We start from the raw sequence: 23,870 nt of genomic DNA, 5'->3' as shown, positions 1-23,870 counted from the left end.
TCAAGGCACTAGTAACACAGACAAGAAGGGCCCCACTCTGTTTCATCCAGGGGCCTACGCAACCAGACCAGCCACAGAGCAGTAATAGAAGCCTCGGAGGGGTCACAGGAGGAAGAAGAGATGAAAATTGGAAACACAGGGGGGTGACAGCTCCAGGGACACACACTCTCCCTTCACTGCCCTCTCCTGCTGTTTCGGGCCTGACCTTCCACATGACCTTCACCTGACAGGAGAATTTAATTTAAATAAGGAAAGTCCTTTAACCATAATGATTGATAAGCATTGGAGGAGTGAACTGCAGAAGGTGATGGAATCCCCTTACTTGAAGGTTCTAGGCTAGGAAAGAACCCTAACTTTCAAGAAGGGCCAAGTTGCAGTGAGTTTGGAGAGTTGGCAACAGAGCTTCTCGGGACCTCTCGTCAAGCTAAAATTCCATGGGGTGTTTGAGCTTTCAAGGAAATCTCCGCTTCAGCTAGGACTCCAGATGACCTCTCTGTCCTCTTCCTTTGCTTCTCAATTAAGTCATCATCAGCGACCGTAAGAAGGCAGGTAGTGCATTTAGTACTTGCATTCTGTATATGGTGGGCAGGTAAGGTTTTGCAGGAGGAACATGTGTTTGTCCCGAAATAAAAGGGAGAGAGATGGGACAGACGACAATCCAGGCAGTAGGAACACCATTGAAGGGGCCTTTAGGAGGTTCAAGAGCTAGTTTCAACCCAACTCCTCTTAATTTAAAAAGAGAGCGTCTGGGCCTCCCTGGTGGCACAGCAGGTTGAGCGCAGCGCTGTGAAGCTGTCCGCAGCCTCTGCAATGCGGGTTCAATTCCCGGCCAGCCAGGGAGATGCCCATGTGGCGCAGATCTCTCCTGTCTTGCCTGCTGCTCCCCTAGCAGTGTTATTTCGATTGTCTGCCTGTTCTGCTCCCCGCTCTGTCTCTGGTGAATCCTTTCACCCTCCCGCGCCTCTGACCTGAACCTCAGCTCTTGTATAAAAATAAATATATATATTTTTTTTTAAAAAGAGAGCTTCTGTAATTTTGCTTCTGAACAAACTTGATATTTAATAAGACCTCAATCATCAAAAGTAACAATTCTCTTCCTCTTTGTGTCATCTGCTAATAGGGTCTGGTTTGCTCTGTGCATTTTCCATCCCACATCATGATGGGTGGGCAGAAAAAGTCCAAGATCATTAGAGAGGAGCAGCATTGTCCAAAGCGTATTTGGTGGGAAATTAGGGGCGTGGTCTTGAAGGGGGGTGGGGGGGGCTGGCTTGAGAGCCTCCCCACTCACTCACCAGCCCATGTCTGGGTAACAGTTCTGTGCCTCCATTCCTCAGATGCTTGGAAGGCTATTGTGAAGATTACATGGATGAAAACATGTAAGCGCTTAGAACAGCGACTGGCACATAGTATGTTGCATTAAGACGTGGTATCATTATTATTCTTTGACAAAAAGGGTGGTGTGTGGTCAAATAAAGATGGGGTGGTGTGTCAAGTTAAACAGAACTCTTCTGACTTTCCAGAGACTTAGAGATGAGCGAATGTGTACTGTCACCCTGAAAAGGGGTCAAGGCACAGTGTCGCTAAAGTAATTTCATCACGGGAGTCTTCCCTTGGGGAGAAATGTAAGGGCTCCACACACCAACACACTTTTGGACACGCTGCTCTGGAGGACAGAACAGGAGCATGTGAAGGCTGAGGGGAGAGTCGGCAGCCGTCTGTGCCCCGGTCTCCACGGGCGCTCTGGGTTGGTTCCCATGAGTCTCAGACGTCCCCCCTCTGCTCACATAGTCAGATCTACCTGGCACCCAGGCAGCCTTTCACCATTTAAGGTACCACCTTTGAGAAAGACAAGGCAGGATTTTGGGAGCGCAGCCAACAGGACAGCGTTTCCTTGGCCCACCGGGACTCCACGCCTCCCTCCGTGCCTTTAGGTTCAGGCAAAATGCTGCACAGACTGTGTTAAAAACCACCATGAGTCCTGCCTCTGCGCCCTCCTAGGGAGTGACCTGGCCACCTACACGGTGAAGACAGTACAACAGCCTGCTTCCTGGGCTGTCAAGGCTCAGTGAGACAAGGCCAGTGGAGAGATTTTCAGACTGCACCTGGTCACATCCCAGTGACCGCCCAGCACTGCTGCCATCACAGCTGCCAGAACTTTCCTCGACCATTTCACCCATCCCCAGCGTCATCTCTTATCACTCCCTTTTCCATTTGACACTGTTACTGAAGCCACATCTTTTTGATTTGCTTCCCTTCCCCTTTTAGACTTTAAACTCCTTGAAAGCAAGAACCAAATACAATCTGCTCCCTGCCACCCTCCCCCGCCCCCCCAACCACAGAATTTTCAAAGCAAGACAGGAGTTTAGCAACCATCTGCGCAGGCCCACAGACCTAAGTGCACGCATGGGTTGCCCGCGCTTCAGACCAGAGAACTTGTTGTTCTCCTAGGAATCCTCTTCCAGGCCAGTCAGTCCCCCCCACCCCCGCCCGCGGCCCCACTCACCCACGATGGAGAGGATGACCACCACGAAGTCGAAGATGTTCCAGCCAATGGTGAAGTAGTAGTGCCTCAAGGCGAACATTTTGAGCACACACTCACAGGTGAAGAAGATGACGAAGACCAGGTTAATCCAGTAGAGAATGTTTTCCATCTGTTTGCTCTGCGTATCTGTCTCCACCATCATCGTCACCATGTTAAGGCAGATGAGCATCATGATAACAATGTCAAAGGCTTGTTGAGTGACAAAATCGAAGACGATACCTTGGATTTTGTTCTAGGGGGCAGGGAAGACACAAGAGGGCTCATAAAAGCCTTGCCAAGCAGACTGTGGAGGTTGCCACCCCACTAATGAAGAGCTCTCTGCCCTCTTTCCTGTAATCCTGGTAGACTGCACTGCCGCTCCATCGGGATATGGGGAGGGAGAGCGAGGCTGAAATCAGCATCACCCCCAAAGAGTTTTCCAAACTGCCGCTCTTCCCATGTGCATCTACGACACCACCTGCTTCTGATGTCTTCCTGCTTCTCCAGATGCTTCACTCACTGGCCATTACTTAATCTCTTCCCTACACTCTCTCCCAGAAAAGCTCACCTACTGCTTATAGAATACCTAAGTACTTAAGTTTCTCAAGCTCTTTCTTCTCTGGCCCATATCTTTCTTCTGACCACCCGTGTTCCCTCCTTGACAACCCATAAGCACCTCAAACTCAACAAGGACAAAGTCCTCGCCTCCCTCACCCAGCCTGCTCCTCTCCCACTGCGAGCATCATCCAGTCTCCAAGTCCAAAGTCTGAACACCATCCTTGTCTCTTTCATCTCCCTCACCCCCCTTCTGCTCCGCTGCAGGGCCTATTGACTCTGCCTCCCAAAATAATAAACTTGAACTTATCCATTTCACTCCATTTCTGATGACCCTACTCCAGCCTAAGCCATTATCAATTTTCATCTGGCCTTCTGTAAAGGTCTCTTTCTTCCTATTTTACCTCATCCAATGCAATCTCCACACAGTAGAAAGCGGAGTTATTTAAAAACATAAATGGACCCTTTCGTGGAGCTTGCAACAAATCCCTATTGTGAAACTCATGTCCCTGCTCATGTCACCCCCTCCTCCAGCTTACCATCCCTTAGCCACACTGACATTTCCTGCTTTTGGGGTCTCATTTACTTTCCCATATTCTCCTGGCTTCATCCACTCACATGGACCCTTCTTGGTGAGGCTTTCTCAGACTACTCTATCGAAGTGGGTCCCCAACTGAGGACCTCATTATTATCATGGCCATGGTTAACTTTTTCTCACAAGAGTGTACATTTTTAATAGCTGTTTGCTGACTAAGATATTATCTATGTCCCCTTACACTATGATAAGCTCCACGGCAGCAGAGTTCACCACTGGGTGCCTAATGCTTGGTAAATGGAAGATCTAGAAATATTTGCCCAGTGAGTATTAATTACTCTTCATTAACATTTCATTCAGTTTTTAGATTTTCTTATGGAAGAAAATACACTCAGGTTCCCATGCACAAAACACTGAACAAGACTTTGGGACTGTTACATACTCTGCCATTCACTTTAGTCCTGTTTCTATCAAAATGAAAACTAACATATGAGAATATTAGGGAAAAAATTCTCTTTCTTAAAATTCCTAGATTTTTTAAAAAAAACCTGGCCCCTCTTTTCGGGATTACTTTCAATTGGTGGTTTTCAAACTGTTTTTGCAAAGCCCCGGGGCTTCCTTTCCTTCAGAAGATGGGTCCACTTAGGAACAGGGTAGCCTGGGTATTTATTAAATTAGATCACCAGGTAAGCTCATCTTTTAAGACCTCTGCTGTTTTAAAACAAAAAGGTGCTTCATATGAAAGTTACAAAAGAAGGAGCTCCGAGCCTGCTCTTAAGAGCGATGTGGGCACACGGCAATGCCTGTGGCCGCAGGAGCAGTCACCTCCTTTGAAACAAGAGGACAACCATCACCACAAGCGCAAAGCTGAATCCTAGCTGCCAAGTCTGTTTTACAAAAGGTTCTGTTCCAGAGAGGACAGCAGGACAGCAGCTGCTCCTACTTTCCCCTCTTCTATTCCCACAAATAGACTGATGTGATATTGTAGCTCCCGGGGCAAGTTTTCAGTGCAAAGACGTTCTAACTGGATAAAATGAGAAATTGGATAAAATAAGCAATTAACAACCAAATCCTACCTCGTACTGGTAGGAAAGAGATCAACTTTCACTAAAACATGTCTCCACCAGGGCCAGAGTCAGTGTGCTCACATGCCGATTCTCTACTGCTGCCCAGGGACTGCTCCAACGCAAGGTCAACCACAAATGCACACTCTACCCCATACCTTAACCTCTGTTCTTCTGCCTCTTCTTGGATCTTTTGGGGGGAGTGGCTAGGAGGGGTTTCGAGGGCGCAGGCAGCCCCTCACTCACCCCATTCCTGCCTCTGCAGAAACCCTAGTGGTGTCTTTTTCCAAGTGGGTGTCACTTTGCCCTCCGCCTGCACAACTCACTCACCAAAGGGCGGGGAATGGGTTTCTGTGGTTTCTTTGAGCCCAGCTTTTTCATGGCATTGTAGTACTTCTTTTGTTCTTCAGTCATGAAGATGTCCTGACCTCCAAAGTAAAGGAGGGAAAAAGAGAACGAGCAATTACAATGTGCTGGAGCTTTGGGACCTAAGGTTCAACCTTGGGAACGGAGGGGGACCTATTCCCTTTCCTTTCCAGAGGTCAATTTAGCCAACAGCTGTCCCAGAGTGAGGTAAACTTGGGGTAACTATTCTAATTCAAAGAGATACCTTTTTGTCTTTAGCTTGGTGATTCTGAGATCTGTGAGTGGTTAGGCAGGAAGGAAACGGACTCTCCAATTACAGATCCTCAGGGTAAGGCAAACTCGAGAGCTACACCTCTCCGGGGCTCATACGCTCCTCTCCCCCCCCTCCCTGTTGGCCTGCTTTCCTGACGAAACGCTACAAAAATCTTTTTAAAGTAGAAGGAATTTTAAGTCCTGGTTGATGCCCCATTTATTTTAGGTGATATTAAAATTTTAGAAATCTTGGTCCAAGAAAACAATTCAAGGATTTCCTTGGGAGTTTGCCGGGGCAGATTGAGTTTACGAAACACATGACAACAGCAATACTTTCGATTTGATTTGGAAAAACCGTCACCCATCTGGGACAATTAAGGAAGTGACGTTTCCAAGGGTGGTCTCTCAAGTCCCAACTTGTTCGAGGTGACTGACCAGACCGGACGGTTTCTGTTTCTCACGACAGCTGTTCTGCTTCTTTCCTTTTCACCTGCCCCAGGGGCCTTCTCTGACACGACCTCCTCTGCGGAGGCCCAAGCTAGTCCAGGCCTCCAGATAAGGCTGCTGGCAGCATGAGGGCCCCCTGCTGTGAGAGCTAGCCCCCCAAAGGGGGTGTTGGGGTAATGGAAGGGGGGCCAGTGTCACAGTGGGGTGACGACATGGAGCCTCTCATGTGGGGTGACCTGGCCCCTGGCAGTGAGGGAAGGAGACCTATCTTTTTCTTTTGTTGATTGAAGTTATCAATGATGACACCAATGAACAGGTTCAGGGTGAAGAAGGAGCCGAAGATGATGAAGATGACAAAGTAGATGTACATGTAGATGTTGTCTTCATACTTAGGCTGCTCGTCAGGCTGACAAAGGACGGGAGAAAAGGAAGAGTCAGTGCCCACTTGGGACCTGGCGGTGGCCCTGGTGTGCCAAGCCCTTCAGCCATGACTGATCCCTCAAGCTGCTAAACCGACCGGGGAGGGAAGTCGGAGATTCTCTCTGCCTGTCTCGCTCCCGAGGAGGCAGGATGCCTGCAGTGGCTCATGTGGGGAAGATGCAAGCCACGAGACAAGGGATAGCCACATTCATGTCACACCAGCGTCAAGAGCAGAAGGCTCTGCTGGGGCTAGGTGAAAACACTGACAGCCTAATCATCTGGAGCCAGTACACGATGATGGCTTATGAGAGGAGCAAGTGATTTATAGTCAATAAAATAAGGAATGAATGTTCTACAGAGAAACCATACTCCTGCACCCCGCCCCCCAGGCCAGCCAGCGTGCTGCGTGCTTTCTCACTGGCGGCGAAGGCTGCGGTGGCACAGGCACAGCCTTACCTTTCGGGAATCTACGGCTGCATACATGATGTCCATCCAGCCCTTGAAGGTTGCCTGGGAAACAGAGTCAGTCGTTAGACTGTGCCTGTCAGCGAGGGAGGGAGTCTAGGCAGGGGCCCCAAAGGCCAGACTGAAGCTCAGCGAGAATGAGACAGGGAGTTGGGTGTGGTCTCATGTGGACACAGACTGCGTGTGTTAACGCAGGCCCCAAAGGTGCTTCAAGTCCTTGAAAACAACATGGGACTTGGACAGAGAAACACGAGACCATGGTGATTGGATCAACACTTCTATAAAAGGGCTTTAAAACGGGCCTGAGGTTTGCCTAAAGCTCGGGCAAACTCATACTCAGGAATGAGGAGCAGGACTCTACTGAGAGTAGAACTTAGGTCTCCACTGAAAAGTTATTTTTTAAAAAAGATGTTAAAGAAGTGATGGCAGCCTGAAAATTGATAGATTTTGTATTAAAAAAAAAACAAGCGGTGTGAGTATGTCTTCCCTGCTAACATATACGTGTTTCCCGTGTAGCAGCGGCAACACTGGCCTCCTCCTTTACAACTCCTTCCCAGCTCTACCTCTTCAAAATCTAGCCTGATTCTGGAAACCCTGCACAGGGAGGAGGCTCTGAATATAGCGTGTGACTGGCTGGCTGATGTGCATGGGTTTCTGTAGTTGCTCAATTCAGATTCAAGTTGTGGGTTCGATTTCTTGAACTGGGATAAAACACTGTTCACGCCATGAACTCTGCCTCCTGCCACTACCTAGAAGAAAGTGCTTCCTAAATGTAAGGCGGAGTTGAGGTTTCACCCACCTTCTTGCATTTAATATTGCCAAGCACATGATGCAGGCACAGCTGTCATAAAACAAAAACCCAGGCTCGCATATACCATTAATTCAGCAGTGCATCTGTCCGGCATCATGCTAAGACATTTTAATAAATTATCATGAATTCTCTTAACAACCACATGAAGTATTGTTGTCCCCGTTTAATAGATGAAGAAACATACTCAGAGAGGTTGAGGACTCTGGCCAAGGTCACACAGCCAATAAACATCAGGCTGTGGCTCAACTCTACACCTGTCTGATTCCAAAGTCTAGGAGCTTTTATCGCATCATACTGTCTTGTCAAACATTCCAAAATAATAGCAAGAAAGGAAAACTAGGCAAGATGGAGAGCTACACAATCAAAATACACCCTTTTTCACTGATATGTTAATTTGAGACCTTTCTCTGGGATTGAGCACAGCAGGTGCTCAGGGTTGTGTAGGACTGTTCTGTCCCATCTAAACTGCCATCTAGGGCCTCCCCGGTGGCGCAGTGGTTGAGCGCTGGGTTGCAAAGCTGCCCGCAGCCTCTGCAGCGCCGGTTCGATCCCTGGCTGCTCCCCGGCCACCGGAGGAGGGTCCCACATGGCGCGCAGACCTCTCCTGCTGCCCGCTGCTCCCCTCAGCAGTGTACTTCGGTCCTTCTGCCTGCTCTGCTCCCCGCTCTGGCTCTGGTGAATTCTCTCACCCTCCCGCGCTTCTGACTGTACCCAGTGATTATATAAATAAATAAATAAATCTTAAAAAAAAAAAAAAAAAACTGCCATCTATTCTTCTCTTGAGGGGTTGGGGGGGGGCAGAGTTGTGCATTTATCATCCTTTTTTTCTTTTTATTTAATTACATGCTTTGTCCCCAAGAAGGTGCTAAACGTGTAACTTTACCAGGCTGTAGGAATCTTTATTTGTTGCTAAGTAGAACTCTGAGCACAGTGAGAGATGCCCTGGAGACAAGTCTTGGGAAGACTCAGGGGTCTTCCTGGAACTGGCTTGGGAAATGACACACTTCGCTTGGACCTATTAACAGTAATCCTGACGCTGGAAGCAGAGTGGAAAGGAACCCAGACGAGATTTCTCGTAGCTGTCTCAATTTCCCAGGACTTACAGCCCAGCACTACTTACCACCTGAAGAAGTGCCAGGTATCCCGCCCCAACGTTGTCAAAGTTGATCTTCACGTTCTTCCACCTGATTTCCGTATTGTTTCCCTCCATGAGCTTCTCACACTCAGTTTTATTGTTGACGATTTCAATTTCAAAGCGGATTTCAGACGTCTCGTTAAAGCAGTAGTGGTATTTTCCCGCAAACAGGTTAACTCCCATGATGCTGAAAATCAGCCAGAAGATGAGACACACCAGCAGCACATTCATGATGGAGGGGATGGCGCCCACCAAGGCATTCACCACTACCTGCATTGGAAGGGGAGGTTGCTGAGTGTTGGGAGGAAGTATGGGCAGACACACTCTTTTGATTTCCAGGAGGGGAATGACATTGTGTGGCTTGTTCTGACTATGGAAACATTATGTTCCGTGTGGAATTAGGGTAGCTGGACAGATCCACAGGTAGGACCCCAAATTTCTAAATCTATGAAACATATTTTGAAGAATTCTAATAAATTACATGTTTATTTCATCTAACACAAATTCTTCTGCTCAAGCGGACCTAGACCTTCTCTCCTAGGCACCAACCTGGACTGAAAAAAATTATTTCTTAGTCCAGCCCCACCTCTTGGCCAACTCAGAAAATATGTCCCCCCCGGGGAAATTTGAGATTTCAAGCTCACTAAGTTGCCTTTCAACAGACATTCCCCCTCTGCAAAACAAGGAATGATTGTTCAAAATCACAGAAAACTACTCTTTGGGGTTAGCAGTGAATCAGTCAACAGTACATAAAGTCTCTTTATGACTATGCAAGGCCAGTTATCTTATTTCAGGCAAGAGCTGAGCATGCATATTTTGCAGGCTCAAGAAAAATAAAAAAGCTATATTCCCTCTACCAAACAGTATAAAATAAAATCTGAACAGATGTGTTTTTCAGTCAAGGTTCATTTTATTCTTCTTCAGCCTTTTTCCCTGACTCTGTAGGCTCCTAAATCTAAGAGTCACCCCCTGCTCAGCTAATGCTGATGTCTCTCTGCTCAGCCTGTGGCTTCACGCCACTCTTCACAGTGCTTCAGAAACAGCAATGACTTTTGGGAGAGTTTTGGGTTAGATCACTGCTCTTAAAACCAAAAATTGGCATACTGTTAAAAATCACTGATTAGAGTAATTTCAGGAATGAAAAAAAGCAAAGCAGAAAAAAACCCCCTCAAGTAATGAAGTTTCTAGGTTGTTTTAAACTTCGATTTTGCTTCACACTGTAAGTGAGAGTAGCTAGACAACGTCTCCACAGTTGTAGCAGTCTGCACGAGGTGAGTTCAAAGTGCTTACAAAAATAGCATTTCAGGTGGTGGGACAGAAAACAAGGCTGGTGTTCACTTCTGTCCTGATTCTCTCTCGCTCTTGTCTAGGCTAAGGCCCTGAAAGGCAACCTCAGAATGGGAAGACTGTTTCTTCCTTTTCCTAGTATCCTAGGACCATCAATGGACTTAAAATAAAGATACTTATGTAGACGAAGCCTTCCAGTGCTGACAGTGACCACCTGTCCCTGCATCAGTTTTTCAGGGAAGGGAAGAGACAGAACTGGCTGCCAGTAGCACAGCACCGCAAGGGCATAGAGTGCGGTGGAAGGAACGCCAGGGTGCAGCTCTGGGCTCTAACTTGAGCCCCTCTTGGGTTCATGTTTTCCTAATCTTCAGTTTTTGCCTTAGATTGCAATGTCACTCATCAGAATATTGGAACAGAAGATCTGTCTCTTCTGTTCTACATAAAAAAGGCAACGATAATCTGCTAAGGATTCACTCTTCCTTAGAATAAAACATTAGTTTTGTGTTTTTCCAATTCATATATGAAGGCCTTTAGATTGAGAGGCAGTTATTTCTTAATTCTTAGACCAAGAAATCTCTTCTAGATCTAACAGCCCTGTCATTAATATAAAGTGAGTATACTTCAATCATTTATTACTTTGAGCAAAGAAAACTAGCATATCTGAACGCTGGAAAATCCCCACTGTTATTCTGGAGAATGATAATCCTAGTTATTTAGGTTACCAAATTTATTAGTGATCAGATTTGAATTTTACCTCCTCATTCTACAGTTGCTCACCCATTCATGGGAGCACCAGAAAGCAATGAAATGTGCAAAGGCAAAGGGAGGATTATCTACAAATGGAATAATCATTTCTCAAGTGACAAGAGAGAAGATTATGTAAAAATTCAAAAGCTCAAGTCAAGTCTCTAAGACATTTTGCAGAGCTTAAATGACAGATCAGGACCTCCTAGGAGATCATCACAAATATGCAATGGGAGGGAGGCCCTCCAAACTTGAAATCTAGAAATATTGCTTTGGATCTCAATTCAGAATCTACCTCCTCTAGGATATCATCCTACCCTTGTCTAACTTGTCCCTCATTGTGTCTGTTACAATTAAATATGGAGTAATATTTACAGCATGGAGGATAATTAGGTAATTGACTAAGTGATTTCTTCACACTGTTATGCTTATAGACCTGACCAAAGGAATCAATACCCAAAAGTATTTAATGGGTCTTGTTCTCTGATTCATGACATAAAAGCCCTATAAAATCCAATGTACTCATATAAGATAGAAGGGTACTTTCAGTTACTAATCACAATTAAGAAAAACTTCTTACCTTAGCTCTATGAATAACAGTGAAAGGAGGTGAGATGAATTTGCTAATAATTCTTCCTTGCTGTAAACATTAGCTGACAAGCTTCAATATGTTAAACACAAATTGTTTAACTACTCTTTATATAATTGTCACTGGGCTGATATATTCAGCAACCAAACAGCAAGAAACCCTGTTTTATTTTGAACTCTCACTCTCTAGATATTTTATAAATGGTAATTCAAGTTTCTTAACAAACTGGATCTTCTCGAGTAGTGCTCAAGTTATTTTACATTGCCTTTAATTATAATGAAATTTCCTATTGTTAAAGACGAGGTATAGAAGCAGTACTCAAAGCTAAGTTCTAGAATGACAAAAGTTACTTTTTTCAATAGAATCGTATACTTAGCAATTAACACAAATTTCATTTAATTGGTAAGAAAATTACAATGGATACTAATTTTTACAGCATTTTGATCTTTTCTACAACACCTAGAACATGACTGTTCCTCATAAAGTACTATGAAATCTGTCAAATAGCTTTTAATATCTGGCAGAGGGAACATGGCTTTAATGGACAACTGTTTACTGACAACAAAAATGCATGCATGTTTCACGGCATTACTATTATATACCCTTGGAAATTTAATAGCACAGAAAATTTTATACGAAGATTACTATGGAGGAGAGAAAAGCAAAGAACTCCATTAAGTGTTCCTTTGCCAATAGCACAAGTGTTTCAATTTTCCGGTCTTTGGTTTGAGGAAGAAGAGAAGGAGGCGAAGCCAGTGGCCCAGGACAGGCCAGAGCCCGCTTCCCTCCCCCTCCCAGGAAGGTCTGAGCCCACAACCGAGCAGCACAGTGACAGTCAAGCCCACCTGCATCCTGCATTTATGAAGACTGCTCATTGGGACATTCTCTAAAGGTAAATTCTCAAGTGCTGGCATAGATAAGAACTCGCGCCAGGGACTGAAGAACATGAACATGCCCCCCCCCCCACCTCGAAAAATAACATCCACATAAAGCTGATATAACTAATTCTGTTGATTACTGAGGGGTTTCTGATATTAGGCATATTCAATCTCTCTCTCTCTCCCTCTCTTTTTTTTGCAGTTATCATTTCACAGAAGGGCTGAGGAACGAGGCTGGGCTGGGGCTCCCCTGCTATGGCATGGTCAGGACCTGCAGGCCCAGTCTCTCCATCTGAAGAGACCCTGACATAGGGGTTCAGTGTCTTGTGCTTTTTAAATATAGTTTTCTACTGTTCTGAGCACCCCTTCTGGACCTCTGGGCTCCTATAACTACTTGCAAGTTGACAAGTTTTTGGAAGTGGAAACTGAGCATCCAGGAAAGGTGGGGCAAGGAGGTGCTAAAGGGAAGCAGAGTGGCCACCGAAGGCTCTTGGCTCAGATTACTGAAGTTGCCGCTTGAGCAAACTGCCACGGGCTGGGATGGGCAGTGGGACAAGTGGGTGGAGGATGCTGGTGACAAGAATCCAGCCGAGTGTTGCTCTGGAGTTCCCTTCGGGTGCTAAGGTCTGGTTTCAGGAGAACCAGAATCCCTTTTGGGGGGTATGGAAGACCACAGCCTCCTGTGTTCAGGTGCTGCACTGCGGGTCTGCCTTCCATGGACTTAATTCCACTTGTCAGTCGCCAAGAGAGCGGATCAGTTCTTTAATGCGTATGGTTAAGAAATTTCACCCCTCATCAGCAGCCACTGCAGCACGAGTTCAATCCCCAGCCAGGGAGGAGACCCACATGGTGCAGCAGACCTCTCCTGACTCGCCCGCTGCTCCCCTCAGCAGTGGGAAGGTGGGAAGCAGGGAAGAGCATTTTAATCTTATTTTCAAAGACACAGTGGCCACCTAAAACTCTGCAACATCCTCTCTAACTTTAGTTAGTCTGAGCATAACAACCTTATTGTTCACATTCTGAAATCTCTCATCTGGGAGAGACTTGGAATCCCAGGTTTTGCTGTTATTTTTTTGTTTGTTTGTTTTTGTTCTTTAAGATTGATTTTTATTTATTTAGAAGAAATGGGATGTAGGCTGAGGGGGCGGTGAGAGGATTCGCCACAGACAAAGTGGGGGGCAGGACAGGCGGATCTACTGAAATACACTGCTGAGGGGAGCAGCGGGCGAGACAGGAGAGGTCTGCTGCATCATGTGGGTAGCTCCTTGCCCGGGGATCAAACTCATGCTGCAGTGGCTGCCGATAGCTTCATAGTGCTGAGACTTAACCCCTGTGCCACGAGGGAAGCCCGGTGTGTTTTTTTTAAGTTAAAATAAATGTATGCGGTTATGGAATTGCCGCAGATGGTGTCAGGCGGGTTGTGGGAAGCTTACATTTAAAGTAAACCAAACTGTGACTGTGCTACAGAAGAAACACAATTTTTTTTGCAGAAAGAATTTGTCTGAATAAAATAAGAAAATAAAATCCCCAGGCCCCCAGGAGATTTTTGTCCTCCTGGACATCTTTAGGTGGCTTCAAGGAGTGAATGAAGCAGCACTGTCCTGGTATCTGGTTTCTCCAATTAGCCTTGCTTCAGGTGGACTACTGCAAGTTTCATTTTTATTCCTAAATTCTGATATTTGCACATTTAAAATCATATCCTCTGGTTTGCTCTCCTGCATGTATTCAACATCTGAATTGAAATGAGTTTTCTTGGTCTCACTAAGTATAACAGACCTCTCTGATTTTACCACAGGACAACTCTTATCACCAAAAGCCAGTTGTCCACTTGATTTTAGGAAATTGACTTTTCAGTGGTGTGTGTGCATGTGCACATAGAGCACATGCACACACACAATTATTTAAACCAAGAGAGACAGCAAAAAGGCACCAAAAGTGGGAGCCTTATTTCTAAGCTGGCAGGTGACGGCACCTTGCACTGTTTGGGTATGAGCCAAGTGTCACCAAAGCAGGAAAAACAGGTGTCGAGAAATTTCAGGAGCACTAGCTGATAGTCATCTAGCATCATACCTGGTTGTTACTTTGACAGTGTTAAGATAGGGGACCATATAGCATGGGCAGAGGGGTAGGGGGTGAGGAATAAAGCTTTGCTATCAGACAGAGGCTGCCAGTCCTTATGGGACTGGACTGAGAACAACAAGGTGCAATAAGAGGAATCAGAATATAAAGAAAAGCATCTCTTCTCCCAGGGCCATGCCAAATTCTGCTCCATCCCCAATTCCAGGCCTGCCATGTCTTCAAGCCCTTCTCAGCCATTTCATCCGTGACTCCAAGGCCACAGCCCCACCTGGCTGATGCCCCTACACAGCCCTCTCCCTGCCAGCAGACTATGCTTTTCAATGGGCCTGTGGGTTACAATTCCCCTTCTTTGCACCTGGTGATTCTCCCTATTAAGTCAACAGCCCAGAAAGCCACCCCAAGTGCTACAGGTAAGCCAGACCAAATGAGAATAGCCAATGTCGACATGTTTTGCGATGGTGCGTCGTTGGGGGCAGGGCCAGTATTAATGTGATGAGGCAGCTTAATGCAACTCCCCTTCGCACGGGGCAGGTGCAGGGGAGAGGGTGGAGGATCAAATCAGCAGCTGCGTCACAGAGTCGTGTCTGAGTGATCTTTCCACCAAGTGATCAGTTCTAGCATGCTTAAACAGTTTCCACTGGCATGCAGAAGGATCAGCTGCTCTTAGTATCTTACCCTCATCCCTTCAAATCGTGATAAGGCTCTTAAGGGTCTCAAAGCTCTTAGGGTCCTAAGGGACTTTATGGCACCTAGTTCCGAGTAGCCCAGGGCATTAGCTATAAGGCTGACTAAAGAGACCTACACGGAAACAGAAGAGAAAAAAAAAAAAAAAGAAAAAAGAAAACAGAGGTTCCAGAGTGTTAGAATAAAGCCCTAGCACTGATTATACAATTTGGGCCCCCCAAGGAGAAGGTGGGTAACACCAGCTGCCTACTGCGACTTGGACTCAAATGACCTGGAAGGAAAGGTGGTTGAGAAGGCAGAAGAAAAAACACAAAAGGAAGAAAAAGTGAGAGGAGGCAGCAGAACATACACACGCAGTGGGAAAGGGAGGCTGAGCGAGAGGAAGAGAATAAGGAAATCCATTAGGAGGAGAGGCGCCTACACAGACGAAACCTTACCCTCGCCCTTACAGTCTCTGCAGGTGCCAGACGTTGCCATTAAATTAAGCCACACAAGTTTAACGGTACCTATGGAAAAGAATACAGATAAATACACACACCACAGCCGCTGCCCCACCTCAGCTCATTCACCGCGGGTTTCCGACAGGGAGAAGCACTCTTACTCCTGGATGACAAGAAACCATTTGTTTGAGAACCTGATGAGTTACCACATTAATAAAGAAAACATTTTCAGCGATGGGCCAGTGGTGCGACGGACAACGCGTCTGACTACGGACCAGAAGAGTCAAGAAAATATTTTCAGTGAGTGCCACAGCTGACCTCGCGGTCCGGAGAGAAAACTTATGGACAGAATTTTGGCTTCATGAGAACTCACTAAAGTAATTCTCCTACTTCTCACTTGTTTTTTTTTTTTTTTTAAAGATTTATTTATTTATGCATACAAGAATGGGGGTACAGGCCAGAGGTGTGGGGGGGTGAGAGGATTCACCAGAGACAGGTTGGGGAGCAGAACAGGCAGATCAACTGAAATCCACTGCTGAGGGGAGCAGCAGGTCAGTCAGGAGAGGTCTGCTGAGCCATGTGGGTAGCTCCCTGGCCGGGGATCAAACTCCTGCTGCAGAGGCTGTGGATAACTTCATAGGTTGCTTCTTAAGCCCTTGTGCCACCAGGGAGGTCCTACTTCTCACTTTTAACTATACCACTCCCTCATGGGCAAGAGGGCTCGGCTCACTCTGGACAGCTGAATCCATACTTTCCCTCATAACCCCCATTCCTTCTCTCCAGGACTGTTCAAAAAGAACTGGTCCCAGGTTTGTCATTTCCAGGACACTCTTCTATTAATTTCCTCAACAGATTAACAGCTGGAATGACTCTTGGAGAATTTTATCTAGTGGATGAGGAAGCTGAGAACACATACAAGAATCTGCCCAGCATCACATGGACAGTCCTGGAGACAGGACTGGAGATCTGCACTCCTGACTTCCAGGGCAGACCAGACGTCTGCTGGCAGGTGAGAAGACTCACCCCCGCAGAGGACTGTAGGCGTCAGAACAATCCAGAGGTGGGTATGTCGCCATACTGGCGAGAAGTCTGCAGTCTCCAAGCCTAGAGTCAGGGCAGATACTTTCTGCTCTTCCAGAGGAAACTCACCTTGCTCCACCAGAGCTCACAGAGAACTATCACGATGACCCCTTAACACTGGACACCAACCTCACGGAAGTATGCCTGGCCTGATCCGAGAGATCATGGGTGCGCCAGATTTGAAAACATCTTTAATTGATGAAAAACTCCAAGGTTTGGGGGTTGATTTCTTAGTCTTTCTCTTATACTGAACCATAAATTCTGGGATAGGTTAAGATGTTCTCATCATAATTCTTAAATTCCCTCTGCTGGGAAGTGGTAGTTACAAGATCTACTTAGCCTAACTCAGGGATATTTTAAAGCAAATTTGAAGGGAAGGAATAAAAATCTAGAACTTAGTTTTATTTGTTGCTTTTTATCTCTATCCTAGGATTCTAATTCTTTATTCTGTATCTGTGAACTTCAGAAACCTTTTTTTTTTTTTTTTAAATGAAGACGTTTATAGTTAAGTCACAGGAATGGCAGGGAGTACAAGTAGAAGGTCAATTACCTAGTGAAGGGCGGGGGCTGAGCAGGCTTAAAGATTCAATTTTTAAAAGGGGCTTTTATTCATGCACACGTTCATGAGTTGTTAGCGCAGGCATCTTCTTTGGAGCCTGAGGCAGTGTCCAGAGCAAATCTGGAACTAAAGGCCAGATGAACTGAACGAAGGACAGAGGGTTCAGAGTCAGATTTCTGTCTGAAACAAGGACCTCCCAAGCCTAATCTAGAACACAGTGGCACCTATCAATCATTTCTCTCCCTCCATCATTATCAGTAAGAATGTACAAGGAGGTGTTTTTTGCCTACAATTACTACCAAGCACAGTCAATTCTGAACCCAAGTAATCTGAAATTGCCAGGTTCTTTGTTAGATCTCAGTGGAACATCTGAAGGTGAGCCTTCCCATGCCAGCCAAGTACCTGAATGCAAAATATTAGTCAGTTTTATTCTATGAAACTACGCCAGGTAAAGGCTGTAGGAAACAAAGCTTCCAGTGGCCACAAGGCACCATGCAAGATAAGAAGATCCCAGTTCTTCAGGTTGGGTGGTTTATCTGATAACAAAGAGGCATAAATGGGGGAGGAGAGTGGAGGCCGCAGCTGCCAGTCCAAAGGTTGGTTCTAAGTGCTGCTGAGAGAGACTCTGCCATTCAGCTGATCGATCTGCCATTCAGCTAAGGCCTCGCAAGACAGGATCAATCAGGGTGTTATCTGGGCTATTCGTTAGCAGTTGAGGGCTCTTTGATAATTCTGAGTCTCAGTTTTAAACACTCATAGGAGATAATCAGAACATTAATGCATACTTTAAGGAAAGAACCAAACCTGGGAAAAAAACAAAAGGAGTTGAGATGTCAAGATTTTATAGCTGCAGGCATGGGAAAGAGAGAAACCGAGTGACTTTTTCAAAAACAATGAGAACATTTTCTGATGGAGATATTTTCAAGGAGACTGAATTCAGGATGAGGCGAGTGGTCTTGGAAAACTCCCATCCCTAGAACTGATATGCTGGCTAAGCTCCAGATATGGTGGGTACATTACCCTGGGGAAGAGATGACAAAATTCTTTTACGGAACAAGGTGTCCAGTGCATCTGAAGACTTGAGCAAAACAAAATGCTACCCCTTTTAAATAAAGACAATTAACCTTGGAAGTTGTCTGGATTATCCCCATGCTTCTAAAAGCACCCTAAGTAGTTTTAAGGAGCAACAGGAAGAATAAACATCCCCTAGAAATTCAAACATGGTGATGAAAAGCAGATTCAGACACCAAGTCACTGGTGGATGAACAGGAAGAGGCGTCTCAGAGACAGCGCCGAACACGGGCCGAACGTACACAGCTGGATGTTCTGAAATGCACGAGACTTTTACCCAAACGGGCAGTGAAAATTCTGGCGCTCCAGGTGTCAGTCAAGTCTTATTTTCCACCCACCAGCTACGGTGTAGGCCGGGGAGCCCCCTCTGCTTTATGCCATGGCTATCAGGGGACACGCCTCATCACTCCAGCCCCTTAGCAAGAAGTGTCCATGCCTTTTTCTCTCCATAGCCCCAGAACAACTGCATGTTGTGGCTGCTCAACAAACATCTGTCCTGTCCAAGAAAAAGTCACCGTGAGGGAGGTCCCGGGAGAATCTGGTTCCCAGAATGCTGGGTTACCCTGAGCCTGAAACCAGGCTAGAGTGGTCCTGCAAGCCTTGTCTGTCTCCAGGGGCCGGGGACTGCCTTGGGCCGAGGACTGTCCTCTGTGTCGCCCTAGGTTTCTGGGACAATTCTACCCGGAGAATGATGTTTGATTTATACCTATTCACTAATAACTGGTACAGATGTGTTCTCAGGAGCCACTGTCAGACTTCATGACAATTTAAGGACTCAGCGGATCCCAACCGCTAGATGGGTTACTACCAAAGGATGAAAGGCCAAAGGGTGTTGTCAGCTGGTTACATGCCTGTCTCATGTGCTTTATTTCCCTGCCACCCAGCACACATGCTAAAATGCTTGCCAAATAAATGGCGATATGTAGGGTTGTGAAGGCTCGCAGCAGCTTATTTGGTTTCCAGAGGAATGTGGGACACCTGACTGAGTGTCAAATTCTGGAGTTGCTCCCCACAGAGAGGAGAGCAAGAGAGTGGTTCAGGTAGGGCAGGCCATGGAGGGAAATGTCACAGTGGGGATGTTTCAAATCACAGCTTCCTAGGGCAGTTGGGAGTGTGGCAGAGGTGGGTCTGCCTCAGTTACTAGAAGGTCCAGAGAATGTAGGGCTTTTAGGATTCCCATCGGTGTCACACTTAAGGGTTTATAGTGACATGAAGACTCTGGCACTTGCTCTCCTCTCTAGAAAGAGAGCTGGCCTGGTGTCACTTTAGTTCCCTGAGTTTTATCCCAACCCATTCTCTAATTCCTACAGCTCAAGCTTTCAAGTGCGGGGGGCAGAGGCCCTTCCACCACAAGGTGCTGTCAACAGCTGCTGAAGGGAGCACTGTCACCTTGGGGGCTCCTGCTGGCGCTCCCTGGGACAGGACTTTTTGATTCACTCTGAGGGCAGGTGACCTCCTCATCTCATTCAGGCATCTCCCCAAAGGCTGGCTTTCTGAAATGGGGAGTGTAGGGACAGCAGGAGTCATCGTGATGGGAGCAACAGAAGCTGTGTTGAGAAAAGAATGCACTAAAGAGCAGAGATCCCTGCTGCTGAGAGGCTGGGCTGCTGGTGGCCATGGGAGGGATTTCCACACTGGCCTATTCTAGAGCCTGGAGGTCCTCTACCGGCAGCCTACCACAGGGCCAACGGGACAGATTCTAAAAGTGCCAGCCTAGCCTCTAGACACTCCACCTTGGCACTTCTCAGCAGGAGGAGAATTCTCCATAGGCCCTAATGCTGCATGTTCTGTTCACCCTTTGTAAAAAAGGTGTGGATTTGGTTTGAGGAAAACACTAGTTATTACACAGAATAAGAGAAAATTGTCAAGGTTAGAAAAGACAAAAAGGAACAAGCACTGGTGGGGTCAGAAATAGTTAAGAGACAAAATAGTTTAGAAATAGTTTAGAGCTTCCAACCTGAAAAAGAAATGGGAGGTAATGGCCACCAAGCCTTGGAGATGGACTTGGAACCTGGAGGAAAAAAGGACTTTCTTAGTTTGACAGTCACCATGGAATGGTAACGTGCAAGCGGGGGGCTTGATTTTATCGTGAATTCCCCTCTCCCTGAGAGACCAACTCATTCAGACAACTTGGGTAGAAAGACAGTGTCCATGAGATCAGCCTGCAGGAGTCTCCGCCCCCACCCTTCCCAGAGGCACCCTCTGCCCCATCTCTGGGCAGAGAGAAACCTCACGCTGGTTGGGACAAGACCCTTCTGTCCCCAGTCTCCCAGAGTGCCCGACACAGTGGTTCCACTCCCAGTTCCTGATCTTGGCATCTTCGAGCTCAAACCAACCCAAGTGAAGAGCTGGTTGCTTGTCCCTGGTGCCGAGGCGGCCGGCAGAGCTCCCTGCCCACAGTCAAGACCCGAGCGCTCGTCACCCAAATCTACACCTGCGTCTGATCTATCCCACACCCCAGGCCCCCTGAAACTCCAGCAGGCAAAGGAAGAGAAACCCCCCTTTTTGTTTTCCTGCCAGAAGAGGTGGAATAGAAAGCAGGACACGTACAGCAACAATGAGGAAGTCCAGCCAGCACCAGGCGTTGGTGAAGAACTTGACGAAGCCGTAAGCGGTCCACTTGAGCAACATCTCCAGGATGAAGATGTAGGTGAACACTTTGTCTGCGTACTCCAGGATGGTACGGATGGTCTTTCTCTGCTCGATGTAAATGTCCTCGAAGGCCTGAAAGAGAGGCAGGGGCTGCGTGCAAGTGTCTGCAAGTGGATAAATAAGAGCGGAGGTTGGGCCCTCCCCACAGTGCCTCGTGCTGGAGCCTCCTGTCACCAGCTTCCTGCCTCCTCCCTCTATTCCCCAGCCTCATGGGGCTTTTTAAAAGAAAAAAAAAAAAAAACCCTTAAAATTAGTGTCACAATCTGTGTCAGAATATTTTCATAACCTCAATAAGAAACTCCGGGGGCCTCCCTGGTGGCGCAGGCAGTTGAGTGCAGCGCGGTGAAGCTGTCCGCAGCCTCTGCAGCGCCCGTTCAATCCCCGCCAGCCTTGGAACCCACACAGCAAGCAGACCTCTCCAGTCTCGCCTGCTGCTCCCCTCAGCAGTGTATTTTGCTTATTCTGCCTGTTCTGCTCCCCACTCTGTCTCTGGTGAGTCCTCTCACCCTCCCGCACATCTGGCCTGTACCCCGGTTCTTGTATAAATAAAATAAATCTTAAAAAAAAAGAAGCTCCGTAGGTTCTGGGCATTAACCTCCTGTCTCCCTGCCACCCCCTTATCCCAGGCAACCATGAATCCACTTTCGAGCTCGACAGATCTGCCTATTCTGGACATTTCCTAACACATGGTCCTTTGTGACTGGTTCCTTTAACTTAGCATAATATTCCCAAAGGTCACATGCGTGGCAGCATGTGTGAACACTTCACTTCTCTTTATGCGTGAGGAATGTTCCAGCACACGCTAGCCCACACTTCGCTGACCCTTCTTCAGGTGACGGACATTTGTGCTGTTTCTGCTTTTTGGCTGTGGTGAGTGATGCTGCAATGAGCATTGTCTACAAGGTTATCTTTTCCTGTAAGTTTTTTATGTTTTCATTTCTCTAGGATGTATACCGAGGAGTAGGGCTGCTGGGTCACACGGGTCTAGGTTTAAGTTTTGAGGAACAACCAAACTGTTTTCCCCAAGAGGCTGCATCGCTCTATGGCCCCCCCAGCAGCACATGGGGGCTGGGCTCCCCACATCTGTGCTGTATATTTACACGACAAAATCTTGTCTCCTTCAGCCCCTGATGCCACAGACATGGGTGAAGGGGAACAGGGCTGGGGGACTCTCAGGTGGAGGACATCTTAGTACTCCTGCTTTCTTTGGATACGCTGACTCCCTGACACGAGAGTGTGAGCGTTCTCATGAGCAGAGGGTAGACTCGCAAGTGTCCCATGTGCAGAGGGTGGACTCGCGAGTGTGGTGCTAAGGGGAGGGCATTCTGAAGCAGGGAAATAACTGGAAGCAAAAAAGGGCCCTCTGTCAAGGGCTGAGCGGGGCCTGCTCTGAAGAGTTCTGATAGGAAGGACAGACGGGGCTGTGTGCAGACCCATCCTCCAGGACGCAGGCACCAGACACAGGGGCTCTGCTCATCACAGGGCAGGGGGCAGAGGTTACAGGGCCAGTCATTCTCAGGATCTTAGTACTAATAAATCTCTGCTTAGTCGAAAAAGAAGCATCTTGCTTATCAACTTCCCCCCACTTGCATTAGATTCCAGCCGATGACCCAGTCTATGTTAGGTGAGATGCCTAAGCTGGGTCTTCAAGTCCCTGGGGGGGTGGGTGGGAGGGGGGCCTTTAATCCAGCTCCCTCTGAAGTCTCATCACAATCCCATTATTCTTTTCTTGGACATTTAGCCGCGGCTTCAGGTCGCTATTCCCAAGTCTTGTGGCTACTCCTGCACAGGCCTACGAGCCAAGTAACCCCTGTTTTATTCATCTGTGGTAAATAAAAGTTGCCAAAGGGAAGCAGTGAAGAATTCGAAAACTTTTTTTCCCCCACTGCTTTTATTCTGCTCTGTGGCGGTGGGAGCGAAGGATCAGAAGGATCGGGCATGTTCTCGTATTTTAGGTTTCTGCTTACTAGGTCTAAGAACAATGATCACAACAAATCACCTTTCTCCAGTCCTGGCCTGTGCCTGCTCCTCTCCTCCCAGCGGCAGAGGCCATGCTGTCCCAGTCCTGACTCCCCAGACCCCCCAGATTCTCTTCGTTCTGGGCTCTCTTTACCACGTATCACCGCCTGCCCCAGTTTCTCTGCCACCTCCCAAGCCAGTGAAACTTCTCAAGTCACTGTGGGATATTAACACTGAATTTGGGGCTTTTCCCTTGTTGTTTTTCTGTTTCCAGATTAAGCTTTGAATCCACACCTACACAAAATGGGTCCACCTTCTCTACAAAACCTCAAAATTCTGCATTCTTCACCTTTCCCTTAACTAAGAGAAGGAGCGTGCAGTACTGGTAGTCCCCAGTGCCCTCACGTCTACCCAACGGGAAACAGCCCCTCACTCCAGACCCTGTCCAGGTCTCCACGGCTACAGTCCTACTAAAAATGAAAGCTAAGGCCAGGAGACTAGTCCCGCAGGGGAGGAGCCTGTGCATTCAGGCCCTGGTGCCTCCCTGACCAGTGGTGAGCACTCACCAGCGCGGGAAACTATGTACCAGGGTCTGATTCTCTAAACATCTGCTAGTGCCCCAGTCTCCAAACCCAGCGGGGTGTGAGGGGAGAGTGAGTGGAAGAACACCCCTCCCTCCTATCTTGGGCAACTAAGGAGTAAATAAAATAGTTGGGGCATTATTTAAGAAAGGAAAGCTCATTTTAGCAAGTTGCTTAAAATGAGGCAAACCAAGCAGTGGAGGCCCCTGGTGATCTGTATTCTCGCCCTGGGTCTGTGGGGTCATCCTGAATCTAAAAAAGATCAGGATGTGGACGAGCTGGATCCTAATCCTAACTTGTTAGAACAACGGTTCATTCTTAACAGGCCATTGTTCTTGGAGCCACCATTGCTCTGTGTCCTCGGAGAAACTGGGTTTGGGCCACTGGGTACCCCCACGAGGTCCCCGGGCATCCCCCACCCACCCCCAGTCCATCCCTGCCCCTCCCCAGCCCTCACCAGGGCGCCGCTGCTCAGCAGGATCATGAAGATGATGAAGGTTTCAAACCAGTTGTGCTCCACGATGAGGAAGCAGGTTTTCCGCAGGATCCACCAGGACTTGCCCAGCCCCTCTTCAATGTTGACCTGGCAGCACTTGAATCGCTGGACACAACCTGGCACCAGCGGGAGAGCAGGTGAGGCCCAGGGAGTGCACCCTGCCTAGATCCGCCCTCTCCTCCACCTCCCAGACCCTGCCA

The 23,870-nt window shown here is 47.3% G+C and overlaps 1 protein-coding gene across 4 annotated transcripts in view; it reads right to left on the bottom strand.

Annotated features, from left to right (window-relative positions):
* SCN8A (sodium voltage-gated channel alpha subunit 8) overlaps positions 1-23,870 on the bottom strand; it is a gene marked incomplete at both ends in the record, with an annotated part of 105,817 nt that overhangs the window by 2,052 nt on the left and 79,895 nt on the right. For 3 of the 4 annotated variants that reach the window (XM_084256346.1, XM_084256347.1, XM_084256348.1), the window contains 8 exons: positions 2,504-2,774; positions 5,006-5,110; positions 6,009-6,146; positions 6,617-6,670; positions 8,557-8,841; positions 14,824-14,946; positions 20,533-20,706; positions 23,632-23,786. In XM_084256346.1, coding sequence (XP_084112472.1) covers positions 2,504-2,774; positions 5,006-5,110; positions 6,009-6,146; positions 6,617-6,670; positions 8,557-8,841; positions 14,824-14,946; positions 20,533-20,706; positions 23,632-23,786 — 1,305 coding nt within the window. The remainder of the gene's footprint in view (positions 1-2,503; positions 2,775-5,005; positions 5,111-6,008; positions 6,147-6,616; positions 6,671-8,556; positions 8,842-14,823; positions 14,947-20,532; positions 20,707-23,631; positions 23,787-23,870) is intronic. The other variant, XM_084256349.1, reaches the window with a different exon arrangement.

Source organism: Talpa europaea (genome assembly GCF_964194135.1).
Source record: "Talpa europaea genome assembly, chromosome: 15".
In the NCBI taxonomy this organism is placed as follows: Eukaryota; Metazoa; Chordata; class Mammalia; order Eulipotyphla; family Talpidae; genus Talpa; species Talpa europaea.
The sequence above is the reverse complement of the archived record's forward strand: the minus strand, read 5'-3'. Positions and strand labels throughout refer to the sequence as shown.